The 22,462-nt window shown below is 45.1% G+C and overlaps 1 protein-coding gene across 3 annotated transcripts in view; it reads right to left on the bottom strand.

The window, feature by feature from the left end:
* crim1 (cysteine rich transmembrane BMP regulator 1 (chordin-like)) overlaps positions 1-20,293 on the bottom strand; it is a 31,708-nt gene extending 11,415 nt beyond the window's left edge. For 2 of the 3 annotated variants that reach the window (XM_010777113.1, XM_010777114.1), the window contains exons 1-8: positions 19,658-20,293; positions 15,644-15,805; positions 15,214-15,387; positions 7,721-7,963; positions 4,227-4,406; positions 1,941-2,144; positions 974-1,102; positions 465-618 (exon numbers count right to left, since the gene is read on the bottom strand). In XM_010777113.1, coding sequence (XP_010775415.1) covers positions 465-618; positions 974-1,102; positions 1,941-2,144; positions 4,227-4,406; positions 7,721-7,963; positions 15,214-15,387; positions 15,644-15,805; positions 19,658-19,955 — 1,544 coding nt within the window. In that variant the 5' untranslated portion in view covers positions 19,956-20,293. The remainder of the gene's footprint in view (positions 1-464; positions 619-973; positions 1,103-1,940; positions 2,145-4,226; positions 4,407-7,720; positions 7,964-15,213; positions 15,388-15,643; positions 15,806-19,657) is intronic. The other variant, XM_010777115.1, reaches the window with a different exon arrangement.
* Between the last annotated feature and the right edge of the window lie 2,169 nt (positions 20,294-22,462).

The following is a 22,462-nucleotide window of genomic DNA, read 5'->3' as shown; positions in this document are numbered from 1 at the left end:
TTAATTTGTTATTCAACCATACTAATTTAATTACAGGAGGTGAACATTTTTCCTGACACTGATCAGCTCTTACTTACTCAACAGAATGTCTAAACATTCCTATCCATTTAGATTGATCTTTATCAGCATGTATTATAAAAGTGTGAAGTTGGGCAGAGATGGAGTTTTAATGGAATAACATTTTTTGCATTCTAAGAGGTTTTCAAATCAAGCTTCATCGTCATATATCATGATTTCAGCTTTGTAAAAGAAGGGGAAATCCTCAATTTAAATAAAGTAAGTAATCAGATAAATAACCTTATTTTTTGATCAGCTTGATGCCCCCAAACTGGAAATTACATGTTTTCACAGTCAGAATTAGAATGAAAATGACATATGTGTTTATACACGCTGAAAACACAGCTGACAAATGAGTGTATTCGGCTTTGAGGATGAAAACCCACTGGGTCACTCGGTGTACTTACACATATCCATAGGGGCAGGTCTTGGTGCAGGTCAAAGGTCGGCACTTGGGCACGGGAATGGAGCACTCACACACCTCACAGTCAAAATCGTCCCTCTTGTACCCCATTGGGCATTGCAGGGAACAGTATTTTCCCAGGTCAGGGCAGGAGTCATCTGAAAGAGTTGAGGGAGAGGTCATGTGATCATGGGCACAACAATCCATCACAAGGCAAAGACATGAGTTTCTATGGGGCTGATCACAGGAACATTCTTGTGACTTTGCAAGGACTGCAGCCATGTACGCAAATAAGCCGTCACAATTATCAACATGTCTTTGGCAGCCTGCTTGACAGTAACAGATTGTTTTGACATCAGCATGAGCAAACAGGTAAATACAACACTGTGTGTCCAGCATTCTAATGCAAGAAGCAGCATGTCAGAAGAAATGTATCACGTTCATGCTTCTGCAAGTCAGTCTGTGAAACTTTAACCCTTTAGGTTGAACATAAAGCCAGGAAAGTGAACTTACTGTTGAGACACTGGCAGAGCAGACATCCATTTGTGTCTTGTTGGAAGCCGTAGGGGCAGTCGCTCACTGACAGGGAGCAGTTTTCCAGGGGGGGGCATAGCAAGGGGCTAACTGTTTCGTAAGAAGGCTCTGGGGAACATAAGAGACGATGGAGAGTAAGAGCTTTGCATGAGAGCAACAGAATACAACAACAAACAACAAAATGGGATTTATTTTATGACTTTCTATTTTTTTTTATACTGTATGTGTGTGTGTTTGCTAGGATCCCCTCAGGTGTTCTACCTCATTGATGCTGTTTGTGCCAACTGTAATAGCTACCTATTTACAATGCTCTTATTTTGAAGAAAACAGTGATTACAGATAAATGTAGAGCAATTACACCAGGGTGGGTCGCACAGTAAGGGGGATTATACCTCTTTGTCTTATTGTGTGGAGCTGTCTCCCATTAATAAGTTGGATTTGTCTAAAGAGCATGTTTTAGTTCTGGGACTACCAGTGGAGACAATTAAGTGTCCCCTGGACTGAAGTTAGACAGACTGAATCAGGGCCAGCTTTATTGTGAATCCACAAAAAGGATAAAGATACAGTAGTTTGGAGCACACACACATGGCACCATGGCTATTCCCGTCAAACCCCTCTTGCCACGTTCGGTGGGGGGAGCAGCCCAACGAGCTGTAACTAATTACGCTCACAAAAAAAAGATCCACTTCAATTATGCAGCCTTCTGCGTTAAAAGCACACACACGCAGGTGGGTCTCATTTCGGCGGGCAAGGGTAATAAAGGAACACAAAGAACCCTGCAGCTTGAAGAATGCTCCGTGGCCTCCCCTTTAATGAGCCCATGCCGACACGGCCTCTACAACAAAGCTGCGTGGCCACAGGAGCCCCCGACATGCAGTATGGGGGCTTACCTCATACAGATATGAGTAATGTGTTAAATACAGAAGAGCGGCACTGATCTCTATACCTTCACAGAAGGGACAGCACTCTCCAGGGATCTTGACCGGATACTGGCAGCTCTGCTTGCAGGCCATGGCTGTGCAGTGCGGCTCTCCGTCCACACACTGGCAGAAGGTGCAGTCGTCCTCCTTCCACTGCTCCTCGTGGGCCCGCAGCTTGTTATTCACCCAGCAACTGGCCTTAGTGCTGTCCATCGGGAATAATTCTACATCTGAGAGGAGACACGGACACATTGTGGGTTTTAAAACAAATTGAGAGAAGTGGAGAATCTTTGATGTGATTCTCCGCAGAGTCACGTGTATAGTTTGGTTTGGCTACCACGAATTTAATTTAAACCCTAAACTACAGTCCAATATAACTTACATCCTCTGCTGTAATTGAATTAGCAGAGTGAGAGCAGAGCTGAAGGAAGCAGGATACTCCATGAGGGAGCTAACAAGATATGGAAACTGGCTTGTTACCCAGAGCGTTGAATTTAGATGACATATCTACATTTATAAGTGGGGAGAGGCCCCTGGCTTTGCGACAACATACATATGGATTTAAGTTCAAATGAGACACACAAGTTATAGGGTATCGCCGTGTCGTCCTGGGAGAGATTTGATAATTGGAAACACAGCAAGGGTGATGACGTCCATAGCTGCTAGTCCCCACAGTGTCCACTCACCTCTTGGCTAAGAGCTTGAACTCATCCATGTTTCAAGCCGTGACCCCTCAGGTCAAAGGCTAGGTCAGCGTTCTGATACATTTTAGTCTGAAGCGAAGAGAGCACTTTGTGTTGAAAGCTACATTTTCCAATCTGTAGCCATTAGTCCTAAATGGGAACCATATAGTTGTGGGGAGTTTAAAAGCCAATTTGGGAAGCTATTGTGCACAGCTTCGGGTGATGCATGATGCCTGAGCCCGCCTCGGGGAGCATTTTGTTCATTCACTATAAACAGTATTTTTTACACTGTTTATTTGTTACAAAGGCAGGTTAGAAATAGGTCTCAGCATTTTCTCTGTGCTAAACAAAAGTGTGGTTATATTTTTATGGTGCCTTACTGAATTAGTTTCAGAGGGGGCTGCTAATTATGCCCAATCAGATCCCAGTTGAGATGTTGCTGCTGAGGTTCTGTCCATGTGGCTGTGATTAACCTGCGTAGGATCTCGATTGACCTCAATTCATTGATTATTTGCCCCATGACCGAATATTAGAATGCAATATTCACTTATCTTTTAGCTTTCCACCAACTTGTGAAAAAAAATCTCTTAAAACAGCACTATGTTTACCAGCTAGGAACAAACTTTGTCTGATGTCTGTTATCTTAAATGCTGGAAACAGTTACCTGCTGTTACTGACGGGAGTGGTAAGAATGATCCATAACTAAAACACTAAACTGAAAGACACCAAAGCGTCCAGTGATAACTCTCTCTAGGTTTATCATTACAACAAATCCCTCAACTTTACAAATACTGATCTGACCTACCGTAGGATACATTGATTAGTATATATTTAAATACAATTCCACCAGGTAAACACAACCCCTAATCCAGATTAACAGCATTACAGGCAATTTCTCGCAGTGAGCCATGCAGTAAGTAAGAGCAGCTTTCCATAAGTAAAAGATGAAAGCATTCCATACCATCTAAAGGCCTACATATTCCAGGTGTAGCTCCAAAACTGACCTAACATGATCTCCACCGTGGTCTTGATCTTTGTCTTCGTCCATCGCTCTCATGCGCCTGATCAACTGCAGCCAAGCGGGAAGAAGCTAACACTGGCTACTATCTCTATCCGTTGGCTCCTAGCAGACTGTAATGTGGTTGCCATATGCGCTGCAACCCTGTTTTCTTTTTAACAAGTGCACATATCAGAGCTCTTTACCTGGCTTTGAACACATGTGTTTTGCAATTGGGTCCCCCCCATTAAGCCTGATCCAGATATTACAAAGCCGAGCGGTACACTCTAAAAGAAGGTTTTTATGTTCTTAAGTCTCCCAGGTAGAAATTAACCCCTGGCTGGGTTTCTAGTGAGCGTCTTGTTTGCCAGGTATGTTAACAACTGTGGAAACTGGTTATAAGAGGAAGCCGCTAAGTTATGGGTCACTAGAGGTTAGTGTCGGGCATGTTGGACTTTGATATCACCTCTTCCTCTCCTGCATCTACTTTCCAGTTAGCCAGAGGCCTTCTCATCAATGCCACATCACCTCCACCACCAACGCATTTATAAAACAGGAACTTAGTGAAACCTTTGGCAAATCTAACAATGAATTGATGTTGCTTAACAAAATACCAAGTTAAACGCATGTACCTATGCAGACAGGGCAACACTCGCCCTCAGGAATGTAGAAGTGTTCACAGTCCAGCTCAGCGCACTCTGCCTTGGAGCAGAAGGAGATTCCTCCCCGGCACTGACACAGCCAGCAGGGGTCCATGCGGTACACCTCTCCCTCGGAGAAATCCTTCCCGTTGTGGACACACTTCGGGGAAACTGAGGAGAAGAACAGGGAAAAGAGGCATCAGACAGCTGCTTAGACTGAACACCATGTGGGGAGGATAACGCTAAACACACTTCGTCAGGTGTCCATCACATTTGGTGAAGATTAAGACAAGGACTTTCTTCTCGTGACTTTATGAGAAAATAATTCCGTTTTCACCTACAAAATGTCAAAATTGATCTTTGAGACACTAGCCCAACTGTATACAATCAATTCCAGCTCCATAAACACATTCATTCACTTTCTGCTATTGACGGAAATGTTTATCTGAACCAAATGGTGCTGAGGCAGACACTGAGGGTAAGCCTGCGGGGTGGAATGGCATTCATCAGACAATGGAGCCAAGTCCATGAGTAGGAATTTCACAAGAACCTGCGAAGTCCTGAAAAGGCGTCAAACGCTTGCGGAGGAGAGGAAAAGAAAACTGCAGTGGGTCTGAGACTCTGGCAGAATCTGGGCTCAGGGTACTGGTGGCAGGTGGAGTAAATCAATGCTCTGGCCTGCATTCCCCAAAAGCATCTAAGCCCTTGGCTGTGTTCCCTTTACTATGAAATACAATGAGTTTAGCTAAGGTCCGGCCTAGTAAAGACCAGAATACGTTCACAGTAAATGTGCATGCATTACTACTTTGAACAAATCTTGAGTCATCATTTTCCACAAATTGAAACTAATACGATCATTCATTCAAAACAAATGGTGGTTGTTTAGTAGCCAAAGGGAGCAGGAAGATTACAGCGTGACACCTCAATGGTAAAACCAGATTACACATTCAAATGTACCATAGTGGTTTGGGTGGCTCGAAGTTCTTAGGTCTGAACAAACCACACAGCAACCTTTCATCAAACCCAGTCCAACATTAGGGGAGTGAGGCAATATGGTTATGTAAGACTCCAGACTCATTGAGGAGTAGCTACGCTAGTTAGGCGAGGAAATGCATTGCACAGATGCAAGCAGATGTGGGGCCAGCGGTTTCTATAAATGGGAGGCGGAGGTCACAGAGGCATCTGTACGCCATACCTTTGAGTGCAGACTTAAAGCGTCTGCACCGATGACCCCATGCCTCCAGACAAGCAGCACTGCACCCTAATACAAAGCAGGTGGGCTGAGTGAGTTGAAAGTAGAGCAGAGATTTGTTCATCTTTAATTTCCATTCTCCTCCACTCTTTTCCTCTTCTCCTTCTCTCTCTGCCGGTCTTCGTTGCGTGCAGCAAAACCAAGCATAGAAAATACAATAAGCACTTTAGCTGGCCGAAATCAAATGGCACAGCACCGTTTTTTAACGCTCACAGAAGCAATAGGAAGTCACATGAGGGGACGCTCACATGTGATTTCTGCAGTGTTTGTTAATGGTAATCCCTAAAACAACTTGCGGCACAGAGTCTAAATTCCAGTCATGCTTTGTGATGTTTAGTCTTCTCTAAATTGAGGTGAGGATTGGATGTGGAGATGGATGGGTCATAAAACAATGACCCTTAGCAAGTCTAAATAATTTACAATAGACTGTCACACTGGGGCTTCTTGTGGTTTAGAGGCGAATGAAGCAAAACCACTGTGGGAAAAATGATATTCCCAGAGATTAATACTAATGTGATTTATTACAAATAACTTTGCAGTTTTGATCGTGTAACAAAATAAAATCGAATTATAGAAATACGAGTTAGATTGTGAGACCAAAACAATGATTCTTCACTGTCTCTCTAGTTGTATTTAACACAAACACAAGCTGAGTAGTGAGAACTGTGAGTGTGGTGATCTCAGCCTCGTTGCTCAACACCAGATGCAGGGCTCACTGCAGGGGACATATGCCATTTATTTTTCAGATAGAGTGTTGATTCATGTTAGACCACAGCTAAACAGGACCAAACAGGACCCTCTGTAACATCAGATGACATCAGGTCAGCACTGCGCTGCCAGCTCTGGTCTTCCACCCAGATACAGCCACTGCCCAGCCACCAGTGGAAAGAGTCTATCATCAACGGAGGCCAAAACACACAGGTGGGCTTTATTGTCACAGCACATACTGACCCTGACTAAATATGAGCCCCTCAGCCAAGAGGGCAATGGAAACAAGTTAATCAGTCGAAGCCTGACACGCAGAGACAATGGGGGGCCGGGTTATAGTCTGTTACATTAGAGGTTAAGTATGGTATTTGAAAGCAAATTACAGTAGCCTTTATAATGTATAAGACACAGTATTTGCAGCCAGTGCTTTGGGGGGAAAAAGAAGGACCTGGACGGTGTCTAGAGGGGCCCAGTGTGTGTCCTTGTCCTTGTCCATTTCCCTGTCTCTGTCTGTGGATCTTTCTGGCACGGCACGCAGTCATGCAGGCCTAATGGATGGTATGGGCAGCACAAAAGGCATCAAGCCCCAAGCCCAAAGAGCAGCAGACACTTGTTATCAAAACACTGATCCCGTGGCCCCCACGGCTGCCATTCAGCCCCCGCCGGCCTGCCGGACTTGATTACCCTCCCTACCGGCAGACTGGAGCACATAAAAAGCATTCCCATCAATGAACTGTTGAACCTTTTCCCTTTGGACGTGTGACCAGACAGGAACCCTTTGACACAGCACTTCTGTTGAGCAAATTCGTTGCCTAAGCACTTTTCTGGTCACTGAGCTCGTTAAGTCCATTAATTCCGGGACACAGCACTCATTTATGCATGTGGAGGGGCCAGAATGGGAATTTGTTCTGTTGGTAAAACAGCGAATATTTGTTGGGAGCGTAGAGTAAACAGACCAATACCACAGGTCCCCTCCCTGCCTTCCTGGCTGCCTCTGGGTCAGAGAGCTGAGGTTTCTCCGAATCAGAATCTGGTTTATTACCAAGTATCTTTTTATATGCAAGGAATTATCTTGGGGGTTTCGAACATACAGTAAGCATAGTAAGATATTGATATGGGATGACCATCTGAATTGAGCATTTTCTGTACGCCTATGTTTCCCTCTAGGTAAGACTAAAAGAGTATGTTTCCGATCAGCCATCTGCTTTAAAAGACCCATTATTTTTCATATCTCTACAGGCAATAGAAATACTGGTGGATACACCCCCTGCAAATATGTCTTTGAACCATAGTCTCAACACTGGGAGGCATCGGCCGAGCCTGATAAACAGCCCAATAGTAATTATCCAATCAGCAGCTTTCCTTTTCATCTGTGGACCTTTGGTCAGCAGGGAGGAAAGCCTTACTCTGAGGAAAATAATTGCTTCCTCAAAGGCGATGAATCTCACACCGACTGTGCCATTGCTACCCCCAGTTGGAGGCCAATCGAAGCGGAGGGTACAGCGTGCAGTTCAGTGCAAATCACCTTTCTGGCACTCAAAGACATCACAGCAGTCTCCCGGCTGGCCGCTGGCCTCGCTGAGCGGCACGGCGCGCTGTCCGCTCGGGCACTGGGGCTTGGGGCAGGCGTGGAGATCACAGGTGCACGTGGGCGGTATGGAGGGGCAGCAACCAGAAGGGGGCGTGTAACTCTTGGTCAGAACTGAACCCTTAGGGCAGGAGGGCACCTGCAGATCAGGACACGTCACCCCAGCACACCTCAGCTCCTCTGAAACACACAGAGATTGTGCACGTTCATGTTTAGATACATAAAGTAAAGCTAAAAAGGGACAGACAGAGCTATTGCAGCTGTTTTTTTCCTATATGAAGACAATCTTTAACACCACCTTTAACTGTGCCAGACTCTGACAGTGCCCACTCTGTTCTCCTAGAGGAAAGGACTTTTTTTTCTGTTCTTACACGTGTGTGCACGTGTGTGAACGATCCTGGTCGTGTCAGTCGAGCCACTTAAGCACAGCGCTACTCGTGTTAGGGTGTAAAGGCTGAGTTCACACAGCCACCCAACACAAACTCTGTGCACAGATCAGATCCCCACTTCAGTCCGTGACAGCTTCACAGCATCCTGTCAGAGAAGTGAGAGTGGCGCCCTAGACACGACAAGGCTCTCTCTGCGTATCCTGTCTGCGGGCCTCTGATCCCACCCAGCCAGTTGCAATCCAAACAGCCCCTCACTCACTAAAACCAGCCATTAATACCAGCCAACCTTCAACAGAGCTTTTCCTCTTGCCAGTTTAGAATCTCCCCTCGCTTAGCATACCAGGATGTGTTTGTCTTTTCTTTTGCCAGAGCCAACATAATTGCTCTGATACCCCTTGTTAAAGGGGAAAGAGGTGCGGGGGTACTGGAAATCTGGGCAAGGGGCTCAGGGGTGTATTTTGGAGCCAGTTCAGGAAAAGAAAAGTGGAGCGCCCCTCTGTACCACCATTGTATGAGAACAGTAGCTACCTTAGAAAGATTGGATTACCCAAACCAAAGGGACGTGTTTATTTTGGTTCTCAGTGTCACTGTAATGTATACAGTGCAGCAAGCAGAAGACAATGATTGGAGAGAGCAGAATCACATCCTGTCTTACAATTGTCAATCATTGAGTAATTTCCAAGTTCCCCTGCTGAAAGCACAGTAAATACACACTTTGACAGCTGAGAGTGAGAGTGTGAAGGAAGCACTAACCAGTGCAAAAAGTATGGATGAGAAAGAGGAAAATCCAGCAATCTAGTTTAATCATCGCTGACTTTTAAAGGAGAAAATATGTCAACAAATGACTGCCTAAAGAGAAAATTAAATAAAGTAATTGATGATTTAGTTATGAGTAATCCTTAACAATCATTGCATGCATATCGTTTTTGAGGAGAGGGATTGATATATAGGCTGAGGTTACATAACAGGGCTTGAGGTTTTGGCCATGTTTCCAGAAGCTGATTTTATTGATGGGCTTCCCAGACTGGCGCTGGCTCCCGGCGCAACAAGAGTCTCTCAGAGGATGTGCCTCATCTCTGACATGTGAAGACCTGTAAATTGATCCCTCTAGGTTTTCCCACAAAATGGGGGAATCTGAACTGTTGAGCAGTTCAGGGTGCAGACTTCTGATCCTCTTATAATGATTCTGCTCAGTCCTCAACCCCAGAGTTGGACCTCTGAATCATACTGTATACTCTCAACCGTTACTAATACTCTGCCGACAGTGCAACTAAGACGTATTTGATGTCTGCCTGACGTAGAATAAACAAGGAGGAAAGGGGCTGTAAGACTGTGACTGCTGTATTATGCTGAGTGTGGGCAACATTTCTGACTGATGAAATTGAGGATAAGGGAAACTTTGAATTTTTCTGGCTCCAGATAAATAGAGCCGGAGTGTGAGGTATCTGTACTGTACTGTTTACCCAAGCAACCTGGGAACAGTGAGGACCGCCACAAAGCTCTCATTGATAAACTTTGTAGCTGAATAGTGTCATAGAAAATGAGGGAAAACCCCCAAATTAAGGGAGGCTACAACCCTTTTAACGGTTTTTGGCCTCATTCCTAAGCTTGAGTTAAATAAACTTCAGTTGGAAGTGCCGATTGGTGAATGTTTTACTTCCAATAATGTCTAACTATGTCTGCCGCTGCTCAGTTGAAGACTGATTTTGCATATGAAAACCTCACACTGTTTTAAGCCATTGAAAGGATCTTCCACGGAGTTCTGCGATGAAAAAAACCAAAACACTTTTGGGCATTGTATGTGTACCAGAGAAGGCTGATTACTCCTTCAGTGGTGATAATGACTGGGGTGAGAGTGCGCTGGGAAAAGCAGCTGGCAGACACACCATTGTTATTCAAATGAATAGAATTGTATCCATCCGTGGAAATGGTCCAGCCCTTGCAGGTCCAATTAATATAATTTTCTAGCTGGCCCATTCATGAGCATAACAGGCAGACAAAGAGGAGAGAAAAAGTCAGAAGCGAAAGGATTTCATCCTGTGCTGTTTTTGTTCTATCTCGCTGCATAAATGGCTTTAATTAGAGAGTCAGCGACCAAAGGACCAATCTTCGCATCACAATGGTGGCCATACTCCAGCCCACACAAACACAAAAGGCCTGATTTGCTATGCTCGATAAATTCACTGTAGATGAGGCATCATATGCTCATATAAAACTGTAAGATAACAAAGAATTGAAAACCTTTGACCTCAATTCACAACCTGACCACACACACACACACACACACACACACACACACACACACACACACACACACACACACACACACACACACACACACACACACACACACACACACACACACACACACACACACACGGGGATGCGGAAATTGCTTCATTACCACATAATGGTCTCTTTTGTTAACAATGCATATTTTTGGCATCTCAGCAGTTCATTGAAGAAAGAAAAACACCTCATATCTAAATGGGTTTTTCTTCTTCTCATGCCCTGGTACAAGGAGCACAGTCTTTCCCCAAACCAGTGCGGCTGGGCCAGGCAGAGGAGGCTGTGTTGACAGCCTGAGTTTACTCATGGAAAAAGCTCACAATGTGAGTTCTGTTCACCGGCTGACTTTGGAAGCAAGTCAGTGGAGAACAAAGCTGTCTCAGTCCAGCCGCCCTCCGTGGGTTTTTTGGTCTGTCCTCAGGTTTTACAAAGTTGCTCCGCAAAAAAGGACACATCAGGGCCGTCTCTCACTTAAAGCTGCGGGAGCCTGGCCCGCTGCCCACCAGCAGTTTAACTGAGAAAGTCCGCATTGTGCACTGTTTGTATCAGAGGGTGTGAGTCAATGTGTGAGGACGCGGAGCAGGTCTGGGAGGGGTCTGGGTCACTTGGTGGGAACTTCACACCATGGTCAGAAGCTTGAAGTAGACGGGCGTAGGCACGCAGCAGCCGGCAGGCCTGCATGCCTCACTCTCTCACTCTTTGGCTAAATATTTGCAGATGAAAAACGTGATCTCAGTGTCCCGGGTAACGCCGCTCACAGCTGTGAATGACCGTGTCTGGGTGATGTAATGAGAATGTCCACACATAGGTGCACATTTGCACATAGATTTTTCAAGTGTTTGTGTGTTAGCACAGCAAGTGCACATTCCATTGAAACACACCCTTCCCTTGCTGTCAGATGGCCAATAAGATTAGGCCACTGACAGAGAGCTCTAGGGACTTCTATCTAACGGGCCTGTCCTTTAGAGATCAACACCACGCATGGTCAACAGTTATATCAGGCACAAAATGCATCTGAAAAGGCTGAGTATACTCTGCTCCAGGGTACTCTACATGATGCACTGCTAAACATAAGTGAACAGTCACATGTACTGTCACTTAGAGGACACTATACCTCAAGATGAAATGACTGTATAGGAGACCTGGGGGTAGACAGCTGCTGGACAAATTGTTAACGAGTTGAGCTATGTATGGATTGGACCATATGGATGTTATGCCTTTCAGGGAAAGGAATGGCTGATAATGGATGAAATGTGCTTGGGAACTAAAGGAGTTGGCTTCCGCTGCAGTTGGGCTGTCTTTGATTTGTTGATGGTCATGGTTGGGTCTGGGGTTTTAGGTCTAGATTTTGTGAATGAAGTGAGGGTTTGAGCGAGACATTCAGACTTCACGTGTATGTGTCTTGGCTTCACCCGCTGAGCTAATGCTGGATGGTTTGGTTTAGAGGCCAACCATGAGTAGTCAGTGGGTTGACGACTATTCCATCATGCCTTAAATGGAAGTTCTTTGTCTCAATCCCCACACATGAGTTATGTTTCCTCGCACACACTGGGAAACGAGCAGTGTAGAGCGGTAGCCATAGCTTTCGCAGACGGCTCACACAAACACACTCCGCTGAGACGTCTCGCGCCCCTGCCAGCCGGCAGCGGTCTGGCTCGGCCAGTAATAGCGCTGCCACAAAGAGGCTGCAGCCAAGCAGAACTAAGGCCCTTTCACAAGGGCAGAGAGGGGCAGGGCGGAGGTGGCAAAGGAAATGTAGATTTGTGGGAGTAAGGTCAGTTTGTGCCATGGCATCATAGTGGGCACCATTTCCCCGTCTGGTGAACCGCCTGTGAACTTCCGCAACAGCAAGTAAGTAGACAACTCAACTGCTGTAGCATGGCTTGAGTTTTCAACTGACATCATTCATTATATTCTATTAGCAAATATTAGAAATAAAGGATACTTCACCCACAAAATGACCATTTGTGTATCAACTACCGGTACTCCCCCTATGTTACCATGAATACACATTTTTTCTTGATGCCTCCATGGTGGACACAGAAACAAATCCGGAGAAGATTCTTGATTAATTTAAATAAATGGGGGCCACATTTAACAACACCAAAACTATATAAATCTAAATCTCGCTAATTTGCAGTATTGAGCTTGTTTATCCTTAAGAGTTTCAATATAGTTTTGTTAGCACCATATACTTCAACCTCATCTAATTTGATATATTTTTTTAAATGTTCATTCACCATTGTGGCATGCGAGGAAACCAATGTTTTCTATAAGTATTCAAGTTAAACAGGCTGAGTAATTGATATACAAATGGTCATTTTGTGGATGAAGTATTCCTTATAGTGATGCCAATCGCATGAATCACCTAAACACTTCCAAAATGCAACTGCTGTTGCTTGATTTCTGACAGTGAGCAACAGCAGGAGAATTCCTCTAAAATAACAGTTAAGGGCCTTATCATGAATGAAATATGTAAACTGTCCCGGACAGAGTGTAAAATAACCAAACACCACCCTACCAAGACCCTGGGGCCTGTACTTGACAAAAATACCCCGACTAAATGGTTGGCCTCAGTTGTGATTTCCTATCTTCCTGCGTCCCCCCCTCCCTCTCCTTAACTTATCACATCCTTTTTCCCTGACAAGCGGCTAATAACCAGTGGCTTCTGATTGAACTTTTCTAGCCAAATTACATCAGCGTCTTGAAGGACACAACCCAACTGGACCTACACGAGGCAACATTAGGCGATTGAACGCTACAGTGGTAAAGTGGAGATGATGTTGCGTTTTAACAGATCAGTGTGTGTCACAGGGGAGAGATGAACCAACAAGACCACTGAGTGAGTCAGAGAGAAAGTGGGAGGCCAAACCAATACCATGTGTGAGCTTAAGCAAGATTGTCCGACTGATGTTGGAACACGATTTCTAGCTGTGTGAAGTCTCATCAGTCAAGCTATTATGCACTAGAGGGAGGTTTACCTTCAGTGTCACATGCTCGCAGCCAGGGTATGCTAACACGTCTTAATGACTGTTTGTGTCTAAAGACAATGAGGGGTTGATGGACGTAGGGCAGAGCGAATAAAAGTCTAACCACAGAGTCCCGGTGTGGTCACAGAGGCGGGTCTGGCTGGTGACAGACGAAGGGGAAATCTGTGCCGGGAACATCTACAAAAACAAGATATTTATCTCACACAGACACGAGTGCTCCCAGATATAGGCTCATCACACTCACACACACGTGATGATATATAAACACATGCATCTTTCCTCTTGTATAGTTGCAGACGCACACGCACATTTTTACTTAATGAGGGGTCATCAGCGGGGTGGGTGTGTCGCAGTGAGAACTCATAAGCTGCTAAAAAATGTTGTTTACAGTTTTCGCTGGTGCGAGTTTAAACTGTCATCCGTTGACTTTGAGATGGGGGAGTTACAAAACAGAAGATATATATTTCACTGTAACATCAGACTTCAATGATGATACGTCTAAACAATATGATGTTTGACGAATACGCTTCCTGTGGGATTTACCGATTAACATCCACACAGCTGTAGGGTAATTGTTCTGGAAGAACTACAGTGTTATTTGCAGACTAAATAATCTCAAATATGTGTCTGTGGCACGTTGCCAGCCACTGTTTTTTTCCAACTAAAGGGCAGTTCTTTCTCTGAAATATCAGCAATAGAGAGTAACGTGGATAAAAAAACACTTAGTCACATGCTTTCGGCTTAATCTGTTCTGTTGAGTATTTTCTGGTTTCAAGGTTTTTCTTAAGGTTTTACTATGGTCTGCCTCGTTAAGCATTATGAGGTTTACCCAACACACACCGAGGTTGACTGAGTTCAATCAGCTGCAGTCAGGTCCTATTTGCATGTGTCAGTCAGGAGACAGGAGCTGCCACTTTGCACCTGTCTATCTTCCAAACACCTCACAATCACAATGAGGAAGCTTAACTCTCCCTGCCAATAACATTTTTCACTTAGAAGTGTCAATCAGAGAGACTCTCCCACATAATTCGAGGGATTTTCTTACTTCAAGCATTCATCTTAAACTGGATAGATTTATACCTTAAGGACTCTATCCTGTGCCTTAGGGTCACCAACCATTTCCATCATCAGTCTCAGAAACACCTCCTGTGGCAACTGAGACTTTTTTATGTTTTTGTTACTCTGTCAGTCAGGTTCACACCTTCTCTTTTTCACTCTCTACATCATTTCATCATGTCTTCTTTTCATGACATTTGTCTTGCTCTTTTTTTCACTCCATGTTGTCATGAGAAGTGCAGTGCATTATAATAACTGACTGTTGAGCCTGCCCAGTGAGTCCTTGCAAAAATTCAGGGAGATTCATTGCACGATAAAACCAGATTTTTTTAAACATTTGATCTTTATAAAGATCTTCGCTTAAGATTAAAAGTGACAATATTCGGAGTCACAAGCTATTCATTGGTTGGAGGATAAATACTTCTTTTAACACATAATGAGCAAGGACATAAGGAATTCTTTGTTCCACGGAGGCAATTTGTACAAAATCGCGGTTATACCTTGAGCGGATGCTTTATATCATTGTTTATGCTAAGCATAACCTCTGAAAGCTATTATTCAGTAGTGTAAAAGAGCAGAATTTAGCATAAGTTCTTCTCAGGTGTAAACCGTTACATCTACCAAATAACGTGAGCTGAGTGGAGCTACTGGTCGGCTGCTGCTGTGTGGTTTGCCAGTTTTCAGTTGCAGGTCATTTGAAGGTTACCTGCGGCTTCCTGGCACTGGCTGCGGTTGATGTAGGCAAAGTGGTGGTGGCAGCTCTGAGACTCGCACACACAGCCCTCAGCGGTCAGGTTACACCCAGAGAACATGCAGGCCGGGTTGGAGGGTCCAACATACTTCTCTCTGTGTCTTTCCCGGTGCTCGTGCCTTCGACCCTCTGAAATCCACACACACACACAAACCAGTCATCAATGAGTCACAGACAATGGCACCACTCAAGGGTGAGTGGGGAACAGTATCACAAAAACCTGCGCTTGTGTGTCATCACTATGATATGTAAGTAGAATTAGTCACCTAAGAGCCACATCTGTTATGGATTAGCTCCTCTCAATAGACAGCATTATTCCCTCTGACTCAAATTCTGAGTGTGCGTGTATCTGTGTTTCATCATGTGTCGGAAGGAGAGGGCTCACCTGACTTACTGGCCTTCATGCAGGATTCTTGATCTGGGTATGTGAACGAGCCCAAGCAGGAGTGTCTGGCATCACACACACACTGACCTCCAGCTTTGTCGCAGCCCGTCATCAGAGGACAGCGCTCGTCCTCCAGGCCGGCCTCTGGGTGATCAGGAAGCTCTGCAAAGGCACACAGGGGATAGGGGGGGGGGAAAGGACATTAAGATAGAGGACAGTTAATGATCATCGACTGGTTTGTCCATTTTAATTTGGTACATTAAAAGGGACATTCACAAGCTGAAATGGGTCAAAACATGTTTTCCACTCATAGTGCAGAAAGGTTAGCCAGCCTCGATTGCAAAACATTGCCCCAGTAGCACCACTACTGAAGTGTCTAGAGTATTTCTGTGCTGCCGTACCTCCTCCCAGTCCTCGTTGCGCCACGCTACTTTAGCCATTGAGCCCATTTGTTTGCTTTTGTTCCACAGCATGGGGCCCTCCCAGGTTTTCCATTCCTGCTGGCTGCTAGGACGCCCCTCATGTGCCAAGGCCACTCGCACCATACCCACATATTGTTCCTTTGCCCCTGAGATGGCACCTTGGGGCTCTGCCCAGCTTGGACCAAGCTTCACCGTACGAAGGAATGTACGAGGGAGTAGTGCGTCCCAACAGGGTTCCTTTCTCATGCATGCACGAAAAAACACATTTTATACCCCTAAATTATCCTCCTTTACAGTTGTCCAAGTGCACTAAGAGTGGCAGCAGAGTAAACAGGATAAGACAAACTGTAACCCAGAGTAACCCTTCCCGAGCGTTTTGCTCCCAGGCCTCAATCAACAGTGTTGAAGCATGATTGGAGCTTATCATAACACTCTGGCTTTCTTCTGCAAACAGCTACACACCACAATGCAAAAGAGAAAAGGTGAGAAGGTTTACCATTTAATATAAACACAAACACTTCATAGTAAATTTACCAGACCACTGCAACAGCCCTACCTGGAATAAAGTGTCCTACAGTATGACGAAAAAGATTTTTTTCTTTTTCAGTGAGGGTTCGCAGGAATAATAATAAGATGACTCAAAGTCACTGGAAAGAAATGGGAGTTCCATGGCTTTGCTTTCATATGCCGTAAATCCTAATAAAACACATATGTTGATCCATATTAATTTAAAACAGATATTCCACTATGGGAAAAAGTCTGTCTCTTACTGTAATAGCTTGTAGTGAAAGTAAATCAATGTGACTGCAAATTAAAAAAACATCCTTGGAAGTTTAGATTTGGTTGTGTGGAATGTCCAGGGTGGTGGACGATGCTCAAAAGCACTCTATTAAACACCAGCTGCTAATTGAACAGGTGAAGGTAATACCTGCTACCTCTAACCTGAGGCCGGCCGTTAATAGCTCTCCCAGACGACCAGCCAGACTGGCAAAGCACAAGCAGCCTTTTCAGTAAACCACACCAAAACTTTCCCTGCGATTTCCTTTCACCTTAAAATGATCCTCCGCTCCACATTTTTTCCTTCCAGAGGCTTTCCTGTGCTTGGGAGGGAATTTTCATTTGAAGGTGGTGTTGGCAGTGGTGCCGGTCTGTGTGTGGTGCTAAATCTGGCCTGTAGAAAAGAGGTAACATTTATAAAAAGGCTGGACGTTGTCTAGTTACCTCATTTTACGCTTGACCTCTGTCAGCCCAGTTTGTGCTAAGCTGGTCTTCCTCAGCCTAGCCCCCTTTAGCCTGACCCTGGTCCTGTCTGGCCTCACTATCTTCTATCTGACATGATTCTTGCCAAGGTCTATGGCTTCATCCCAGGGGGATTCCTCTCTTAGCTACTGAGACTGCTTGTCTTGGCATCCATGTCCAGGATGGGAAAGCTGACCTCTAGAGGCCTTCTGGCTGATAGCGAGCTAAAAAGGAAGTCTTTGAAACATTAGATAATACTAGAGGAAGGGAGAAGTAGAAGGCATGCGAAGAAGGAGTGCAGTGGACATAGCGTCCCTGCTAGAGAGACTTTCTGTTACGTTGTGGTATGTTAAGTGCTGCTTGAGGTTGGGGAGACTTGCGGGGGAGGGGAGACAATGAGAACATCACAACAAATAATTTAGCTGCTAGGACTTAATGATTTCATCTGACTGACAAATGCAAATATGAGAAGGTTTAAAGGCCTGGGTGACCCAGAGCAGGTGCTTGAGTATACTCACAACATGCCTGACAGACTCAACCTGCAACTGCAACATTTGTTTCACTTTTCACGGTTTAGGTGTCAAATTAATTCATGGGAAAAACAGATTTTACTATCCCGGTTATTGCTAATAATATTTCCTGTGCCCCTTAAAAATTATATTTTGTATTTTCACTATTCAAAGGCAAACAACGGCTGGATTTATACACCTCTCACTCATCAGGTAATCTCCAGCACTATTCTAATTATTTTTAGATGTCAGTTTCATACATAACATTTCCAGGTCCAAAACACAATGATAGGATCAACAATAACTGGGTGATGACACATCACAGAGGTATGCTACTTATATAATATGTCACCTGCCACAGGTTGTTTTGTCTCCACATTAAAATATTTTGACCACCCAGAAAATTAAAACTGTGAGCAGAAAAGCAGGGGATCAGAAAGCGGAAACATTTACCCCCTACTCCTGATTGCGGGGCTAATCACTTTAAGACCCTTGCCGCTCTAGGAGGGAAATCTGGGAACAGCCTACCGCAGCCTGCCTACTGTGGCCCCTGAAAATACACCGGGAGGTGTTGATTTACCTCCACCTACACCCTTTGAGATATTGGGTTTACGTGTGTCTGATTTAGGGGTCAGCAGCGTGCTCCGAGGCGAGGCCCCTGGAGCCACAGGACCAGAAGAGGCACAACTCAATCAGAGGAGCCATTAGGTCTCCCACTCTCTCCAAAGCTGTTAATTTGCAGAGGAGATGTCCTGCAGGCGCCAGCCTAACCTGTACACGAGGCACAATCAGCAGCAGCGTCTCCAGGGATGGCCTGGGGCTCGAGACCCCTGGAAAACCTTCCTGCAGCCCTGACTTGGACCACCCCACAAAGGGATGATGGGAGGGCAGGGTCAGGGGATGCAGACACCCACTATGAGCTGCTTACTCTCAACAGTCATGTCGGTCCATTTCAATCATTCCGAATCTGGCTGGACGCAGGGCAGGTGGAGGGGCTGAGGGGGGCTACCAGCAGTTATTTGTTCTTCAGGGGAAGGACATTGCTACTTACTTCGTTCACTGTGAGGAACCTGACACCATGCACAGTTCTTTGATGCTCAGAAAGTTGCTCAAATTGTGTGTAAAATGAGCACATCCACAATCTAACAATCCAACTCTGCCTGGAACAGCACAGTGGATTGTGTGGATTCACAAAATTGTTTATGAAATTCTGCAGGGGACTTTTTTTGCAATCGTGCTGTCAAACCATTATAACTCTGAGTCAGACATTTAAAGCTCATGGTGGTAAACAATAAATACAAGAAAGGGGCCGATCATTATACAATCCCTTTCAGCAACTCTTGGCCAAGTCATTAATAATCCCCAATTGTGACTTCCCACATTCAAACAAACAATCAGTTTGGGTTTTTCTGAATTAACTATCTTTTATAGGAATGCCACTTTCGTTTTTAAGCAAAGGGAACATAACCCTACTGAAGCTGAAGTGTGACCTAGTGCCAAATCACTCCTGCCAAACCAATTGTGATGCCCCTGAGCGGAGAGTGAACGAAGCATTGAGGAGAAGAAAGAACAGTTGAACATGACTCCTCTCCTGGCAGTCAAGAGCCCCTCAGACCTGGGGAGCTGCTCCAGGCATCCAGAGAGAAGGTAAACACTGACACAGCCACTGCAGTCGGGACTTAACTGACATTTGAATAGCGATGCCCTCAAGCCACATAAAGGAAGGGGATGGTTTCCTACCGAATGAGTTGCTCTTTTATTGGTGTTAACAGCTCAAAAGCGCACATGTATTCACCCAATACTGCCACAAGTGGTATGATTTCATAGGAAATGACACTACCCACCTTTACATACTCCAGTTTCAGGGATAGTGGCTGCTTCGGTTTGGTTAAAAGAGGCGCAGGTCAGTCCCAGGGCGCAGTAGCCGTGCACCCAGTCCTGTCCGCCGCAGGGCTCCCACTCCAGCCGGGCACACCGGTCACAGCATCCGCACGGATCCCGAGCCAAGGTCCGGCCCCCGTCACAGCCGCGCGGGGCTTTGACGAAACATGTCCGGAGTTCACACGGTGTGCACTCATGAGCCGAGAGCGCCCGCACCAGAAAAAGGACGTTTAATAACACAACGGAGCACTTGCTGAACATGTTTCCCAAAATAGAGCGCCTAAGTTTCCCAGAGAAATAGTCCGCTTCTGGTCTGGTGATAAAACCACATGCGATGTACACTACACTGCTACATGTAACTCCAAAGTTGAAAAAGTCTTCCTTTAAAAAGTGTTGTGATGTCTCGAGCACACACTTCAAAAGCAAAAAAACACCACGAGACTGAAGTGTGCGGATGCGTTTAGAAGGGGCAGCAATATCCAAAGGTTCAGTGTGAGCAGGTAGACACGCACGTCTCGAGCGTCTCAGCTGATTTACGTAGAAATCCAGGAGCGAGTCTGTGGAAGTCCAGAGAGGTTTTACTGCTGCTGCTGACAGCGACGCACGAGAACGCAATCTGAGTCTTAAATTGACATGCAGGCATATAGAAATTAGAGGTGCACCCCTCCCCCTGATTGACACAGCCACCGACCAGTCACAGGGAGGGAAAGGAGGGAGGATTTGAACTGATTTATCCCCGCTTGGCAACTCGTCTCCATGTTGCGCAATGATGCAACTTTGAGTGCCTTGAATGCAAGTTGCTTTTCTGCGTCATATCATGTAAAAAGCTGCAATTTAAACGGATGGCTAATTCAAATGTGTTTGAAGTATTGTTTCCTTGTAAGAAAATGATGAATAAGTCAACATTTAGTCCTTGCTTCAGATCATATTATGTTAAAACTATATTGTTTACACACTCCAATAGAGGTGTGAAGACTATAATTTCCCTTATTTAAATGATATAGGACAATGGCAATACAATTAGAATACAATAGTCCACACACTCTTTCTCCTTTATGATAATATATTTTATGTCACCATGTGCATTTACAGTGTTGTCACAAACCCCCTTAATGTTCTCTATCTCTGTTCAACAAAACAGCCATAAAGTCTTTCAGAGCCCCATAATCAAACATTATCAAGGCTGTATATCATTCCACAGCTTTAACTTTTGTGTGCGGATGAGTGCGTGCCTGCTTGTGTTTGTCGGTGTCCGATTGTGTATGCAGGTGGCTTTGGAAGAGGCAAAAGGTCATCTGATGTTTGTTGAAGCAGTGTTTGTGTGCTTACATTGGCAGATGGATGGTGTGAGTGGGCAGAGGGCACAGCTGGGGGCTGATTGTGTCAGTGCCACAGACACTGCAGACCTAGAGAAAGCAATACAATGCGTATAAAAACACAGTTTGTCCCCCATTTCTGCTGCACAAGTGAGCAAGACCGGAGCAGACATATTTTTTTTCTTCCCACGGTGACAGTTTGTGTAGTCCTCAGAACCAGTCAAGTGTGATGGTTGCAGTTAAGTCTGCTGTTTTAGCTGCCAGCTCTGAGCAAATTATAAGAGTAACTGGAAAGTAATAACTTATTAATAGAAATCAAATACAGTATCAAAAGCCTGAAGATGGTGCAATATTAGGGATCTTGGAAACGTTTCCTTTTCAAACACCATCACAATGTCAACGCACAACAACACCTCCTTCATTTGCAACATCTGCTGGAGCCACCCGCTCCAACACAAACACAACATCCAGGAAACAAGCCCCGCAGCACGCATAATCAGGCCTTGCAACACAACTCGACTCTTGTCCTCCAGCTCTCCCTCCACCCTCCCTCGCTCCATCCCCTCCTAAAAGCTCATGTCAAATGGGCCGACCGGCTGACCACTGGCTGGACACCCACTGCTGGTTGACGACAGATCAGACCAGGACTTTGGAGAGCCTCAGGTTCCTTTTACTTGCAGAGTTTGTGGCCCAGCGGCACTGACCTATTTGCCTGGGCGAAGGGCTTTCAACCGGAGCCAGCTGGCTTCTTTCACAAACCTCTCATCCTGCTATCAGGGAGCAGAGGTTTGTTTTTTGCCAAGCAAAAAGGTCACCTGAGCAACTTTCTATCTAGCAAACAGTCTAGAGGATCATAAAGGAGTCATTTTGTCTCTCCGGAGGGCAGCAGGGGTAGCAATTAACAGCAAAATGACTTGGACTAAACTAGAAGAAAACCCTCATTAGCAGTCTGAGTATGTGCTCTGTCTCAATTGTTGCGTGATTGAGGCATTTGGAAAAATGTGCTATTGTTAAGTCTGGCGTCAAACACACAAACACAGTGGCATTATCCATTTATGACTTGTTTTCATTTGAAATGAGAGGAGAATTAAGCTTGAATGAAGCTAATTATGTTGTTGAGTTCCTTGTTCAGTAAAACCACAGCACAATCTGCTCCATGTGAGTCTCTGAATGGAGAAACAGGGGGAGTAGGCGGGGCAGTGAAGGGCGTTTTGCAAGGCCTGAATAACAGTAGTGTGTGTGTGCTAATGATGTTCTGAGTCACAGATCTCTGGGAAAAAACAGCAGTGCTGTTGGGGCACCAGTTTCCCTGTCTCCTACACTGAAGTCCTTTTTTCAATGATTGTAATCCAGGCTTGTGAAAAAATACAGCTTTGGGTGGGCCAAATCATCCCTGGCCCCTTAAAAATGAAGGGGTCATGTTGTGGGACCTCTGCCATCCACCCATAATGC

The sequence above is a fragment of the Notothenia coriiceps genome, unplaced genomic scaffold, assembly GCF_000735185.1.
Source record: "Notothenia coriiceps isolate Sejong01 unplaced genomic scaffold, NC01 NC01_scaffold00017851, whole genome shotgun sequence".
In the NCBI taxonomy this organism is placed as follows: domain Eukaryota; kingdom Metazoa; phylum Chordata; class Actinopteri; order Perciformes; family Nototheniidae; genus Notothenia; species Notothenia coriiceps.
The sequence above is the reverse complement of the archived record's forward strand: the minus strand, read 5'-3'. Positions and strand labels throughout refer to the sequence as shown.